At 37.6% G+C, this 16,199-nt stretch overlaps 1 protein-coding gene across 2 annotated transcripts in view; it reads left to right on the top strand.

Annotated features, from left to right (window-relative positions):
• The first annotated feature begins 382 nt into the window (after positions 1 to 382).
• Positions 383 to 16,199, top strand: part of MDFIC2 (MyoD family inhibitor domain containing 2) — a 102,906-nt gene continuing 87,089 nt past the window's right edge. For both annotated transcript variants that reach the window (XM_020284844.2, XM_020284843.2), the window contains exon 1: positions 383 to 470. In XM_020284844.2, coding sequence (XP_020140433.1) covers positions 383 to 470 — 88 coding nt within the window. The remainder of the gene's footprint in view (positions 471 to 16,199) is intronic.

Genomic DNA, 16,199 nt, shown 5'->3' with positions numbered 1-16,199 from the left:
CTTTGCATGTCACTTTGTAGCATGCTTTTCTCTAGCTTATATAAAAAATAAATAAACCCACTAAAACAGCAACCGAATGTTTGTTTGTTTGTTACAAATGCATGCTTAGTTATCAATCTATTATTCTTTCACATTCAGAAATTATAAGATCTTACAGCCATCTGTGTTGCTGAACAATGAAATGTCATGTAAAGTTTTCGATTCAATGTTTTAAAATAACGCAAATAGATAAAATATAAGACTTGACATTGGACAGTGAACTGGAAGACTATAGAAATAAAATTTTCCCATAATATGGCAGTAGTCTCTAAATATAAAACGCAATGTTATAAATTTGGGTTCTTAATGAATTTTTTATATCACAAATTCTGTTTCCACTTAGATGTCAGAAACTGAGCTGGAAAAGATAAAAGTAAGAACAGCTGAGCATTTTGAAAATGATAAAAATAACATTTCTTGGTTGAAGGAAGGTAAGTCTTCTTTGCTCTTGATTTTCTATTGGTGTGAAAAGTTTTATAAGCAAGGAATAGCATAGGAGAATGAGAAAAAGTACCCTGGCAGTTCAAATGATATTAGTATTTCTGATTTTCATCATTATTATTATTTTTAACCCACACGTGGCCTAAGTGGTCATTTGAGGATCTTTAATATTGAAATGCTTCTTAGAGCCCCTGTGATGTAGGAAACATAGATTACTTTGTTGCTAAAACTTAATATGCATTTTCAATTCAGAAACATAGTATCTGGGAGGTTCTTGTAGTGCTGTAGATTTTTTCCCTTTATAGGAAAAAAATTATTAGCCAGAAAAATATTAGCCAAGAAGACTAATTTGAGGGCAAGTATTTTTAAATGATAATCACAGAAAGGAATGCACGCTGTGGGAAAGGATGTCTACAAATAGAATCGCCATTCACTGCAATTAGAGACGCCACCTTCCCAGGGGAGAATGCTGTGGGCCACGGTGCAGCATGCGTAAGACGGTTGCTTGAAATACACACACGAATCGATATGTTCTCCTATGATGAGTACAAATTTGTGCACTTTCGAAAATATCTCTAAACCTGTGATTATTTACTAGAAGGCTTGGTTTTATAATCTTTTGATTTTATGAACACCTTTAATGTCTTTTAAAGGAGACTGATTTGATATTTTATCTAAATAGGTGTGCTGTGTCTTTTTTCCTCGTTTTATAAATCTATTAAATTGTAAAGGGACAGCTCTTAGGCAACTGACATTTTTTTTTTAATTGTTTTATGAGGTCATAGGAGGCCCTAATAAACATGTCAAGCAAGTTATACAACACCAAATAATAATAATAATAATATTAACAACATCCACAATGCTTATTGACGTTTATTGATGATTATGCTGAATCATGGTGACAACCCTATGAAGCAGTGGCTATCCCCAATTTACCAATAAGAAAACAGAGCCTTAAAGAGTTCAAGTGACTTGCCTAAAATTGCAAAATTAGGAAGTGCCAGAGCTGAGATTCCATGCCAGGCTGTGTGATTCTACAGCATGTGAGTTGAAATACCACCTCATTGTGTTCCAAAGGAAAAGATGTTTAAGTTACTTGTCAGGATGTGATCTGTACTCAAAAAAAAAGCTTTTCCTACAGTGTTTCAATCAACACCTCCAACTTCATGGTACCCTCACATCCACTCTTGTCCCAACTCCCCACCTCATTTTTAAAATGTTTACTTTTTTAAAAAAGATCATTCCTTCTGCCCAACTGCCCACAACCACATTTAATAGTGGGGGGTAAAAGTTAATACAGACATAAAGTGTTCTCAGAATCGTTTCCTTTAAAAAGCCACAGGGCTAGAAAACTCTCTAACCTCCTTTTTATTAAAAGGTCTTTTAAATAGAATTCTTTAAATACAAGGTGGAAGAAAAAAAATTTTAACTTGCTTCAAAGATCCCCCTGTGTTTTTCTTATGAATCCCAAATCCATGAAGACAGAGATGTTCTTCATTACTACTCACGGTGAAGTTTATATTATTTATTTTTTCTTTAATTGCTGCATACTATAGATGTCATATAGAAATAATGATGAAATTGATAGACCAATCAATTGTTTCCTGATGAATTTTCTTTGGAAAAAAAAAATTGTGTCCATTAAGTACAACTTGGGCATTGAATTCTTGTAATCTATAAAATCTAATTTCCCAGGTGACCTGTTTCATCTCATTTGGACACTTCATTTAAGCTACACTCAAATTATGTTTACTATATTTCATAAAAGGAAATTGAGCCAGATGCTAGATGACAACATCTTAATTGGGAATTATCAGGATGAGTTAGTTTTCAAACATAATGTCTTTTTTTTTTTTAATGTTAAGAAAAAGTATATGGGTTGGTTTATTAAAACAATAAAGAAAAGAAAGACAAACTGGTGCAGTAAAAAGAGGGTGGCATTGAAGTCAGGCAGGCATAGTTTTTAAATCGCAGCTCAGCTACCTACTAGCTGTGTGACTACAACATGCCACTTCCCTTCCCTGAGCCTCAGTTTCATTAGCTGGGGGCGAGAATACCTGCTTTCTGAAATTATGGGCATGAGCTTTTACCAGTTCTCTGCTTCTTTTCCTCTTAAAAGCATGCTTCGGAATAATCACGTTTTTTGAGAGCTTGGTTCACACCTTGAGCAATCTGGAGTAGCAATAGCGCTGTATATTTTTATAGCATTTTCTATGCATTCCTTCATTTGGCATCTATAACAGCCTGGTGTGCAGCAGTATTGGCCCCATTTTGCAGATTAAGTGACTGAGGCTTAGAGAGACTTTGAATCTTGCTCAAACTTGCAGACCCGGTAATCTGCAAATTGAATCTCGAACCCAGGTCTTCCAGTTCCAAATCCTGTTCTTTTTATTAAATCACTTTATCACTGTGGCCTTCTCAACAGTTATCAATCAGAATTTTAATTTCATCAACCTCCCCTTCCCCCCCATCCTTGCTTTAAAAAAATAATAGATGATTTAAGTTGTTCCAAAGGTTTTTTTTTTTTTTTTCCCCATGGATGACAAAAGTGGTTGCATTTCACATCACAGTGCCTTTGTTGCCTTCCCATGGAAGGCCAGCTGAATACTCCTCATTGCTAAAATATGGGTAGTCGTGGCAATGCCTTACTGTGGTTGGGGCACTTCGCCGGAGTGACCTAGCCAAAACACTGAGGCAGCGCCTGGCCTTGGCGTGACCATGCAACCAACAGGCATTCCCATCATCATCGCCATTCTAAGTATTGCTGTTCTTTCTAGCTTCTCAGCCTCAAACATTCATGCCATTTATCCAACTCAATGTGGATTAATCATGGCATGACTAAAGACAAGGCATGAGCATGCCAGAGAGCAATATTAAAAATAAAGGAAACATACTCATGCTCGAGGAACTCATTCTTCTATCATCTCATTCAATTGTCTTGCTTTTGCCAGAAGGGCATGGAGGCCATTCTGCCTTTACTCAGTTAGCTTAGGGGCCCGTCAAAGAGATGGTGAAATCCACAACCAGAGCCACCATCAATAATTAGGGCATACAGTGTTTGAGAAACACCACTGGCAGACCCGAAAATGCATCTATTTTAAAATGAATTGAATCTTGTTTCACCGTCTCTCCAATCGTTAGGCCTCTACCAATACCACTCACGTTGCCTCTGAATTCCAGACTTCTCAAATTTTAGACTTCCCAGATTCCCAGGTCCCTACTTAAGGAATTCAGGATGCTATAGGAGAAGCCAAGGAATAAAAGCTTAAAAATAAGATAGGTGATTCTGAAGAAAAATATCTGGGGACCACACTCGGAGAAACCCTGTCTTAAGAGAATCCGAGGAACAAGGTGTGATTTTGAGATAAGTTGCCAGGCAAGAAGGGCTGCTCTATGCAGTCATGGACCAGCGTGGTCTGGGAACCCCGGTTTTGATAGTCTGCTTGCATGGATGAAGAGAAAGAGATAACACTAGAAGCAAAGGCATTACAGGTGGGAAGATGCCTATTTTGGTACTAGGGAAATGGGCACATTGTCTAGCTATTTGTGGGTGGATTAACACAAAACAAGGGGAGATAAAAGATTGTGTGCTGACTGTTATGTAGTTGGACACTGGTTCTGTCTTGTGGCTGAAGGTCTGAGGGCAGAAACTGATATATTGAAGCAAGGTTTGGGTCTATAAATCTACAAATCTGTGACGGGCAGGCAGAGTCGGGTGAGGCAGGCAGAGGCCAGGTTAAGGGAGGAGGGAGGTGACAACTAAGACAGCAATACAGAGAAAAACATGACCTGAATAAAAGTCATATCAAAGAGAGGAAGAAAATAGGCCCAAATGTGAAAAACTTTATGGAGGAAAAATTGATATAACATAGAAATTGGGGGAACAAAATTACAGGTGGAATAGGATGGCGTGTAATACCCCATTAAGCCAAGGAGCATTCTGGGTAACCATTTCAGTGCTTGGAGCTTACACCATTTGATTCGGAAGAGAAACAGCAAGATGAAGGGATGGAAGCCCTTAAACTGTTGTCATTTGCAGTTTAAAATCACAGCATCACCAGCGTTTGAAATGCACACAATTTCTTATAACGTCTCCTGATTTTTCAGGGAATTTGAATTTCTTTGTGAAATCTTCTGATTGTCAAAGCTTAGGTAATAATAATAATCACAACGACAAAACAAGAAAATATCATTCAGGACACATGAAACCAGGTCCAGGGGTCTGTTTCAGCACAGAGACTGCCAGTTTGTAACTTCTGTTCTAGGAATGGGCATTTCTAAACAAAATGTAACACAATTTCCTGAAAACTGGTTTTTCACAAACATTGCTGCATCTATCTAGCTACCATGTTTCCCCGAAAATAAGACAGGGTCTTATGTTTATTTTTCCTAAAGAAGACACCCTAGGGCTTATTTTCAGGGGGGGTGTGTTATTTTCCCCTCCAAGTCTCAGCTTGCAGCACACACAGGATGGCCGGGACCTCACAGGGGGAACTGACCTTGTTGGTGGGACAGCCCGCACCTTTCCGGTCACCTCTGGGACAGTAGCTGTCACGATGGGGCAGATGAGAAGGGCTACTCGTCTTCTTTACCACTCTGCAATGAAATGCATGGGTTGTGCAGATGCGCTGCGCAGCCACGCCTGTCACTAGGGCTTATTTTCAGGGTCGGGCTTTTATTGTGCAAATGCTTAGAAATCCTGCTAGGGCTTATTTTATGGGTAGGTCTTATTTTGGGGCAAACACGGTATAGCTCTCTCTGTACACACAGATACATATTTAAATGTATGAGCAAAGTCAAGACACCCATCATTTGCCCTAAAAATGTGAAATTAAGAATACTGAAATAAAATTTTTGTCCTTCAGAAAACCAGCTACTAGTAGCTACTAGCTACTAGTAATTGTTTTAGTGGACCATTCTCTGCACAGTTGGAACAAGTAGGAGCAAAGCAAAATCATCCCAAGTTACAAGTGTACCCTCAATGCACCAAAGCAGTAGTTTTACAATCTTCTAACCAGGTATCAGCTTTGTCTAATAACTGTCAAGTTCCAGTGGTACCCCAATGAGAAAATTCATGCATAGAGAAAAAAACTTGACCAAAAAAGTGGGAATGAAGGGAATGAAAAAGCTTTTCTCTCACCTTTCATAAATGCTAAGAAGAAAAGAGTGTGGCAGATGAGAATTCTGCAGTTATTTTGGACTAGGTATAGTGTCTTTTCTGTAAGCATTCCCTTGGTGATTTAAAAATCATTATTTAGGTTTATTTTAGAGGAAACTCTCCTAAACTTACTTAGTATTTATGTGGAGGAGCACCTTGAATATCCTGGCTATCATTTAATCAGGATTAATGAATATTAGAGACTAATAATCCAAAATACTGGCAAAGAGTCTAGAGCTCCAAAAACCCAGGTTCCAAATATTCCCTTTTCAGGATAATGCAAAACCTTAAATGCATAATACAAAAATCCTATCTCATTCCTAAACTTCTGTTTGCTTTCAAATGAGATGAAATGAGAATCTTACTGACATTATTGACGTTCATAAATTCACTGGACTTCCCTTTAATTCCAAGTGAAGGCATCTTGCTTCATTTGCTCAAAAAATAATTTCAGACCATGAACATTAAAACAATTCCCAAAATAGGCATTTTATTCAATTCAGCAACCATTTGACGTAGCTCTTCTTGAACTCATAGACAACAGACAAGCCAAAGAAATAAAGATGCCCAAAAATGAAAATGTCACAGTCCTTGCTCTCAAGGAATTCATGTGCCTAAGTGCTTTATTATAATGACTAAACGTTAAACCATGCTAATTCTCTCACTCAGATAATTCTCATTTCTAAAAGGGCTGTTTTTCTGTGTGTCTAGCTTAAAAATTAAGCCCCACTCATGCCTATTTTAAATTGTTAATGTCCACAAATAGCATATCTTGAGATTCCTATTTTAAGTAAACACAGGAAACGAATCATTAACTTTTTTTCTGTCGTTTTTCATTAATTCATGAATGCGTGTTACCAAATAACCAAAATAGGAGTGAAGGAAAGGTAATGGCCAAATAGGATGTTGTTTTGTTCTGTTTTAAAGCGTAGCCAATAGGAAAAATTGGCTGTGAAAATATACCCTTGCAAGTCCTATCAATAAGTAAAACAAGGACATCAAGAAGATCATTTCACAAGGGTAATTGAAGCTCTGAGACAAGATGATGTGATGGAGCTTGGCGTTCTTTAGAGAACCGTTCTTTAGAATCAGCAGTCAAAGAAGTTCTCTCCGAGGGAAAGTCATTTGAGCTGAGACTTATATAACAAGAAAGAGCCAACTATGCAAAAATCTGGGAAGAGCATTCCACCCGGGAGAGGAGCCAGTGGGAAGACGGTAGGGCTCAGAATGGCTGGACAGGAAGGAAGAAGGAAGTAAGACAACAGGGAGGGGAGGGAAGGAGGAAATCGAAGGTGTACAAGTTGGAAATAATGCTAGATCTTGCTGGCCAGTCAGGAGACTGAATATTTTTTTCCTGATTGGAATTAGAAGTCACTGGAGATTCTAAACAAGGAAATACAAGCCATCATTCACATTGCATGAGGAAAAGAGGAGGAAGCAGAAACAAAATAGGAGACAGTTGCAGCTGACCAAGCAAAACATGATAACTGGGATAGGATAAAATGGTGAAGGTGGGGCGGGGTGCGGTGGCTCACGCCTGTAATCCAAGCACTCTGGGAGGCCGAGGCGGGAGGATCGCTGGAGGTCAGGAGTTTGAAACCAGCCTGAGCAAGAGCGAGACCCTGTCTCTACTAAAAATAGAAAAGAAATTAATTGACCAACTAAAAATATATAGAAAAAATTAGCCGGGCATGGTGGTGCATGCCTGTAGTCCCAGCTACTCAGGAGGCTGAGGCAGGAGGATCGCTTGAGCCCAAGAGGTTGAGGCTGCTGTGAACTAGGCTGACGCTGCAGAAGGGTAATGCTGAATGCAGAAGTGTGAGAGAAACTGGCTAGAAAAGGGAGACTCAGAAGATCTGGGTGGGGCAGGTGACCCATGAAATGCCTCCGAGACATCCTCATGAAAATTACCAACTGGGCAATGGGGTATGTAAAATCACTTGACCTACTTTGAGTAGTATTGACAAGGGAAGGCTCCTTGAGATTTTGCTTAGACCTGAAGGATTAGAAAGCAGCTGTTGAAAAGGAGCATAATGGCAAGGAAATAAAACTTCTGATAGAAGGAATGGCAAGTGCAAAGGTACTGGGGAAGGCAAGGACGTATCATGCTCCAAGAAGCGAAAGAAAACAGGAGTGCCTGGGGCATCCAGCCCCAGGAGAAGGCTGGTATTCCCTGAGTCTGAGGAGTGTGGCTGGGAACAGGCCCTAGAACCTTTCAGAGGCCCTTGGTTGACATTTGGGATTCCAGTAAGCTCTTTACCCTGGGAATGCCTACTAAAGATATATTGTAGTCAAACAGATCCCACTGCATATTATCCTCAAAAGAATATATGGTAAAGAACTCCCAAAGGATGGCACATGACCTTCAAAATTCAGCAATGTCACAGGGGAGTTTTGTCAGTGCTTGGGAGGACAATGACAGACACTGATCTAGCTGCATTAACGCAAACGGGAATGTACTGGAAGGCTGGGTGGCAGATCACAGTTTAGAGGAAAAATCTAGGGTCCAGGAGAGGCAGGAATGAATCCAGCCCTGGTGAGCCCGAGAACAAGACTTAACAACGTATTAAGGTCGACACTGTTGCAATAAATTAGCTCCATGTCATTTTTCTGTCCTCTGATTTCCCTCCTCAAAACCCCAAGTCCCAAGGAAGAAAGCAATAGTTTTGGCCACGAACCCACCTCCTGGATGGACAAGGCGGGGGACCTTGACTGCCAGCCCCACAAGGCTACACACCATGAGATGCAGATGCATCTTCAGGGTGAATCCAGCGTTCTAGTGCCAAAATAAAGGCAGAACAGGCGCCATGTTGCCCCAACATAGTGTCTACTCTAAGTACCAACGACCCATGCTTTTCTCAACCTGGGATAATATTTTCTTAAGAACCTGATATGCAACTCTGATACAATGTTGAACACATCAGGAAGGGGAGTACTTACTTTAAATGTATTGGCCTCCTACTGAAGTTCAAATGTCAGGATCATTTCGGTTCTCTGATAACCTTAATTTATGTTTAGAAAGTTCAGTAAAAGATGAGATCTTCTCTGTTCTCATAGGTCAACGAATTAACTTCCAGTGGCACGTCCTACGGCTGATGGTTAAAATTTCTTTCCCACCAAGCCTATAAAGTAGTAAGTTCATTTCGTATAAAATGATGATGTTGATCCCAATGGAATGGAGAAGATGCCATGTCAGCCTTGAGACTATGACCAGATGAATTAATCAGTGCGAGGTCCCTATAAGTTGTTAAACAGCAGATTTAAAGACTCTCGCTCAATGATGATAGGGCAGTTCATCAAATCCAGAATGATCTTAGCTCACCATTATTAACTGCAATTTTATGAACTAGGAGTGAAGCAATCTGTGGAGACCGGGAACCAATCCCTCCTGTCTCAACAGGAAGAAGAAAATTGTAGATAACTAGAAAGTTCAAGAGATTTACACCTTTCAATAGAGATTTTCAGTAGAATCATTCGTTTTCCTGTATGTCACAACAGCTATTGATGTGCTACACTTAATCAACATTATTATAAAGAGCAGTCTTAGACTGAGAAGAAAAACGTCTTTTATGTTCTATGCCTCAGGAATAAGGACATTCCATTTCTTGTAAATTCTACAAAGAGATACTTTACTTTTATATGATTATGGCCCATTTCTTTCAGTGTAGGAACCGCACTTAGAAGGAATATACTCTCTAATAAAATGCACCTAACACTAGGTGTTCACCAGACCATTAGTAAGAGAGAGAAAGAAGGGATTGTGAATAGAGCAAATGAAGACATCAGTCTACAGGCATAAATCATTTCAACCATTTTAGCCATTATTTTAAGCCTATCGGGAAGTAAATGTGCAGCAAAGACAAAAAAGCAAGGGCAATGACAGTGGTTCTGCCAGTGTGTAACTTCAGGAAAAGTAGAGGGGACAACTCACAGAGGCGTAGTATTAAATAAGACATCAGGCAATTCTTCATCTTGAACCACGTTTTCACACCAACCTGGATCTGAAATGAAATAGCTACATTGAGCAAGGTAAGAAAGGTGCTTCGTGAGATTTCTAATCTCAAACAACAGACAGCAGGAGAAGAAAGCCTTTTAGCTCCTCTTTCCCTTACCAAATTTATTTTCTTTTATATGTAGAAAATTCGGCTTTAGATAGGAAATCATATTTCTTCTGGAGTTAGCAAAAGAGGTGTTAATACTGAAGCATATTGAATACAAATTTCATGAAAATGTAAAATGTATATGTAAATAAATCTTCTGGAGAATGAAGAATACATCAAAAGTCTATATTCAGGCCACAGGTTATTAAATGGGATTCTATTCTTCACATGTGTCTTAAAGCTCATTTATTAAACCAAGATGCGCAAATCCAGATTGATAAGAGAAACCATTGCTACTCTAAAAGAAGCATTTGTTTTACAAGATAATATAAAATTAAGTAAACCAAATCGACAAATGTTTTCATTTCCTACAAGACACTGACCTCCACAAGTTAAATACAATGATTCCCATGCTCAAGGAACTTACAATTCTGTTGGGGAAATAAAATACCAACAACACATCCTATTTACCACGGGATTCAGAAAAGCACAAGCTCCTCTGTTGTATTTGAAATATAGTAGAATGTGCAAAAACAATTTGGATGGAATATTTCAGTGTTAACTCTTACACACACCAAACTGTATGAATACACCCAATTCCTTAGATGCAGATTTATCTTAAAATTAAAACAGAATATTTTTGTTTGTTTTGTTTTTAATGAACTTAGAAGGTTTGGGCTAAAATAACCATAGGAGGAATTACTTGAAACAGCAGGATTAATTTAAAAATATTAACTTAGATTTCTTACATATGTCTCTTAGAAGAAAAGACTTTTTTGTGTTAATATTCTTTATTGCTTGGCCTTTTTTCTTTAAAAAAGGGAAAACAACTAATATCCTCTTTTAAAACAAGGATGAACTACAGCATAAACAGATAAAGATACTTAATAGATAGTAAGTAGTTCACATTTCCAAGGGAATTCCTAAGTGAATCATTTGTTTAGTAATAAAAGAAGAGGGAAAATTACACTAAGGATTTTTTACTTAAAAAAAATAACAGCATAACTTGGACACATAGTGTAGTTAGAGGGCATGAATACATTGGAGTGTTCAAATTCGGCACATTGTTAAACCTCTAAATTCTGTAGGCCATTAATTAAAAAGCAACTCCCTGGCCTCCGAATTCTAGGACAAATGACTGAGTATGAGTTTTGTAATAAAGTTTGTTCTGTAATGGAAAAATGTACATTTCGCTTCAATTTTACTTAAGGAAATCATTCTTATCTTGGACTTAGGACAAATGACGGAGTATGAATTTTGTAGCATAACTTGTTCTATAATAGAACAATGTACAAATATATGTGTGTATGTTTGTGTATGACTTTATGTAACTTATCTATGTTTATTTTAGAGAAATTAGAAAATGCAAATGGCAAAAAAGTACTCTAAATCCCCACACCCATAGATAGCCACTATGCATCTTATATGTTTGATATTTGTGTATATATGTGTGTATACTGACATGGATTTATAATTTTCATAAAATTTGATTTGCAATATATTTACTAACAGAATTTGATGGCTCATAAATGACCATGAATACCTTTCCAAGGCAATAAATATAGATTTAAAGCATCATTTCAATGGCTATACACATAGTGTCCTGTGATGTAACAAAATATATGTAACCAATTACCCATTTTTAGATATTCAAGTTGTTTTAAGTCTTTTGGTTTTAAATCTCAAAGGAACACATTACGGTGTGTTCTGGAATTTCCCCATACACTGACTAACCAAAAACACCAGGTGAGGTCCTCCCATCTTACCTTTGGCTTTTTGCCTGTTAGTTTACAATCTATTGCACATCAATGCCTCAGTGTAGTTGCATAAAAGTCATATGCAGACAGTCTTAGAGAAATTAGAAAATGTAAATGGCAAAACATTGCTCTGAATCCCCACACCCATTTGCTTTTTCTACAAATGAGGAAAGTAAGGGTCAGAGAAGTTTAAGTAATTTGGTCCAAAGTCACATGGGTGGTAGACTAAAGGACCAGGTCTCAAGCCAAGTATTCGGATCCTAAATCCAGCACTTTTTCCATCATAGACTCTGCTTTGAAATACACTTGAAGAGAGATAACCAATAGCCCCTCATGTGCACTCATTTTGACAATTAAAATTAAAGAAGCCTGGAAAAGTTTGGGGAAGTCAATGAAGCTGATACATTTTTAAACCTATTATTCATTTAGTTGGATTCTCTAAACACCTAGCTTCAGCACAGCCATGGCGATTTGAATGGGAAAGAGGACTTAGTTGTGAAATCAGGCAAAGATTCAGAAGCCAGCTTATCTGTAGATGGTAGTGATTAAATAATTCAGAGTGAATTATAACTCTGTAATATTGCTGCATTCATATTTGAGAGATAAAAGTTGGAGTTCAGCTTCCGTGATAACCAGTCATTTAAGACGCAAATGAATTATAAGAATTAATTATTTTAATATCTTCCCATGGACGTTGGCTAACTAAACAAAAACATGGCTGATGGAGGAGGGAAGTGGGAACCTTATTTTGTTTGCTTATCTTTATGAAAAAAGCACTTGAAAATAAAACATACCACATTAAAGTGTGGGGGATAAAATAACTCCAGTGGCAGAATCAACTACAATCAGATTAAGAAACAGCAATATATTTTTGCATGGCTAATAAACAGATCAAAAACCTGAAAACCTAAGGATATTTGGATGCCAAATCTAACTTTAATTTTCAAATATCCCTATCTGGTCAAATCATCTCTCCAGCAAGTTACATTACACACAGCCGTGTTTTCTCATATTTAGCAAGTAGCACCTTACCATCAACCTTAGATGTGACCCTGATTTTCCTTGTTATGTTTAGAATTTTCAAGAATTTGTCCCCTTAAGTCTTTCAACAGCAAGAATTAGCAAAGTATAAAAGATATCACTCTGTAAAAGCTTCAAATCAGAAACAAACATAACATTTTTCAAATAGTTATTATGAATCTACAGCTTCAATTGTACTTTTCAATGACAAATTAAATTCAATTATATTTTGGTGGTCAAAAGCATGTGAGTTTATGATAATAATACATTTTAGTGAAAGCTATTTTTTTAGGTAATGAAATAATATGTTACAAATTACCTGGTTTCTTACCACATACCCCATAAATGGAAAAAAATAATAACAAAATGCTTTAAAAAGGAAACATTTTAACTCCTCGTTGTATGTAAGGGAGGAAACTAAGTCAAATATTTTTCCATCCTTGAAGAAGGAATTTAATACAGTTCGAAAAATTCTGATTACACAAATATACATAGTGCACCAGACGTATGCAATAATAAACATCTATATTTCTGTCTAACCAATCAAAATTACAGAGATTATATGAATTTGTCATTAGCAATAAAAGAAACTAAATAAACAATTTGAGAGCTAAGCAGAAGTAATCAAATTACAGCCTTCTAGTGGCTCAAATATCTAAACTCTTACCAAGATATCCAGTCTTTTTGTGGTGTAGGGTGAGCATCTTACAACTTCTATCTTTCTCGACTTTCCCCAGGTTATTTAAGTAAACAGGGAGGCCCTTAGGTTCTTTTGCTTTGTTTATATAAGGGCTCATTTTACAGTAACTAATTACCCAGAGCTAGGCAAAATAATCTGTACACTTATTTGTCTAATGTTGAATTTAACAAGCAGAGTATTGTGCTTAAATATACATTTGCATTGTTTTCTTTTTAAGAGTAAGCAAAGTTCAGAGAGAAGTAGATTTCTATCATTATCAGAAGAACCTTTTGATAAGGAATAATATTAATATATTCCCTAATTCATCCATCAGCACACAATGGTTAAGCCACTATGTGCTGAAGGGGAGAAGGGATTGGATCAGATACTGGCAGTAGACTAGACCAGAGAGGCAGATCACAGGAGTTCATTAGACATATGAAAGAAGTTTCCTCTAAGGGCCATGGGGAAACATGAGATGGTATTAAGAACAGAGAGGCCATTATTGGATTTGCCTTTTAAAAGACCACTCTGGCTGCACTGTGGATTGGAGAGGAGACAAAGTGGATTGGTGGAAAGCAGGTAGGAGGGCATGCAGTAGCCCAAGTAGGAGTTAAAAGAATGACAATGTACTGGGTATGGGAATGAAGGAGAAGAAGACATCAAAGACGGTACCCACGTTGCTAAGTAAAAGATCACACTGTTTACTCAGTTGGAAACGCAAGAAGACCTATAGAATTGACTCCACTTGGTGAGAATTAAATAACTAAAAGATTTTTTTTTAAGTTATCTTATTTGCAAAATTATATTAACCACTGTCAAGGTGTTACAGATGATGGGCTCTAGAAATTGGGGCTCAATGTTTATTGAACTTTGGTTACCTAAAATTAATCCATCATATTTTCTGGGAGGCTCTGGAAGCAGTCATTAATAGTAAGAAAGTGTCATGTTTAGAGTTTGTTTCGGTCTCCCACTCAGGAAGACAATAAGCTGATTAGGAGAGGGAAACGAAATATAGGGTTTAAATTACATTTCACAGCATCTCATGTGACAAATTATAACTTACTTGGGGGCTGATGGGTAAAGGAAATCTATGGTTACTAATAGGGGTAAAAGACTCATTCGTCTTATCTTTGCCTTATTACAAAGTGAAGAAAATATCTTGATAAACAGGGCCTTTCCCCTTTCTCCAACAGTAAAAATGCTACTTCTTTGAATGAATTATAATATATACAACAAACTCAGGATTCTGTTGATTTCTTTAACAAGTCGATACATACATTACACACAGCCATAAATGCTGTACAAAGAAGCAGTAAAGTTTGCAGTTGGGGTTGGTTCTACTTTGACACATACCTTAGTTTTGTTGTTTCCATGAAGATTAAGGAATGTAATAAGAAAGTATGACTAGCAAGTAGAGTCATGTTTCTATCAAATCCTTCTCAGTTTCATAAAAATAAGATCTTATATTGATACCAAAATGCAACATCTTTGCCTTAGACATTGAACATGAATCAAAAGATATCAAGATTCAACCTCTGTGGAAAGCAATATGGAGATACCTTAAAGCGATACAAGTGAATCTATCATTTGATCCAGCAATCCCATTGCTGGGCATCTACCCAAATGATCCAATGACACTCTACAAAAAAGATACCTGCACTCGAATGTTTATAGCAGCACAATTCATAATTGCAAGGCTGTGGAAACAGCCCAAGTGCCCACCAATCCAAGAATGGATTAGTAAAATGTGGTTTATGTATACCATGGAGTACTATTCAGCTCTAAGAAACAATGGTGATATATAGCACATCTTATATTTTCCTGGTTAGAGCTGGAACCCATACTACTAAGTGAAGTATCCCAAGAATGGAAAAACAAGCACCAGATATATTCTCCAGCAAACTGGTATTAACTGAGCAGCACCTAAGTGGACACATAGGTACTACAGTAATAGGGTATTGGGCAGGTGGGAGGGGGGAGGAGGCGGGTATATACATACATAATGAGTGAGATGTGCACCATCTAGGGGATGGTCATGATGGAGACTCAGACTTTTGGGGGGAGGAGGGAAATGGGCATTTATTGAAACCTTAAAATCTGTACCCCTATAATATGCCGAAAAAAAAAAAAAAAAAAAAAGATACAGCACTCTAAAATCTTTCCATTGCAGTACCATGGGGAATGATGCAGTCAAAAGGTCTCGTCTTTGGAACTCCCAGACTACTACTACCATATTTGATATCTGGATCTGCTAACTTATTAGAGATTGATCTTGGTAAAATCACTTAACATAACTGACACTCTGTTTCTAAAGCTATCATTGCAAAATAATAATGGCTACTGCAGAAGGCATAGTTGGTTGCCTTCTAAATATCCATTCTCTTATTTTTCTTAAGGACTCTCAATTTTGTCCAGGAATTCATCCATTTCAGTGCGGTCATGCATGTCCAGGGAGGCTGCCCTCATCACTAATCTCAGAGAGCGGGGCAGATTCTGACTGGTCTAACCCAGTTATGGTGGGCCCACTGCCCTTCCTAGTGATCCCTTTAGGCAACAATTTATGAAACAATTATGGACAAGGAGACAGGAGGGCTCGTCTGCTATGGGTTTCTAGTAAAGGATTTGGTTTTGTTTTGTTTGGGGAAAGGAGGGAGGTGGGTTGGTTGGTTGTTTTATTTTTGCTTTGTTTTGGGGGGTTTTGGCTCCTAAGATAGTTCACAAGAAGGAAATGGTCTCTTCTTTTGGATATTGTCAAAGTGAAACTGGGAAAGCCACCTTATAATCATAAGAGAAGCAAGACTCAGCAAAAAGCCACATGCCTAACCTAAAATGACGCAGAAAAAAAACAAAAATCTGGGCTCTTAAAAGTGCTGTTGAGCCACTGATTGATTTAATCGACGCTCGAGCCACCCTGCCTCTAAAACTCATATGTGAGTGATAAATTACCTTATTTTTTAAGTTACTTTGTGTTGGAATTTTCTGTTATTTGCAGCTGAAAGCAT

This window comes from Microcebus murinus, chromosome 28, assembly GCF_040939455.1.
Source record: "Microcebus murinus isolate Inina chromosome 28, M.murinus_Inina_mat1.0, whole genome shotgun sequence".
In the NCBI taxonomy this organism is placed as follows: Eukaryota; Metazoa; Chordata; class Mammalia; order Primates; family Cheirogaleidae; genus Microcebus; species Microcebus murinus.
Note: the sequence above shows the minus strand (reverse complement) of the source record. Positions and strands in the feature narration are given on the sequence as shown.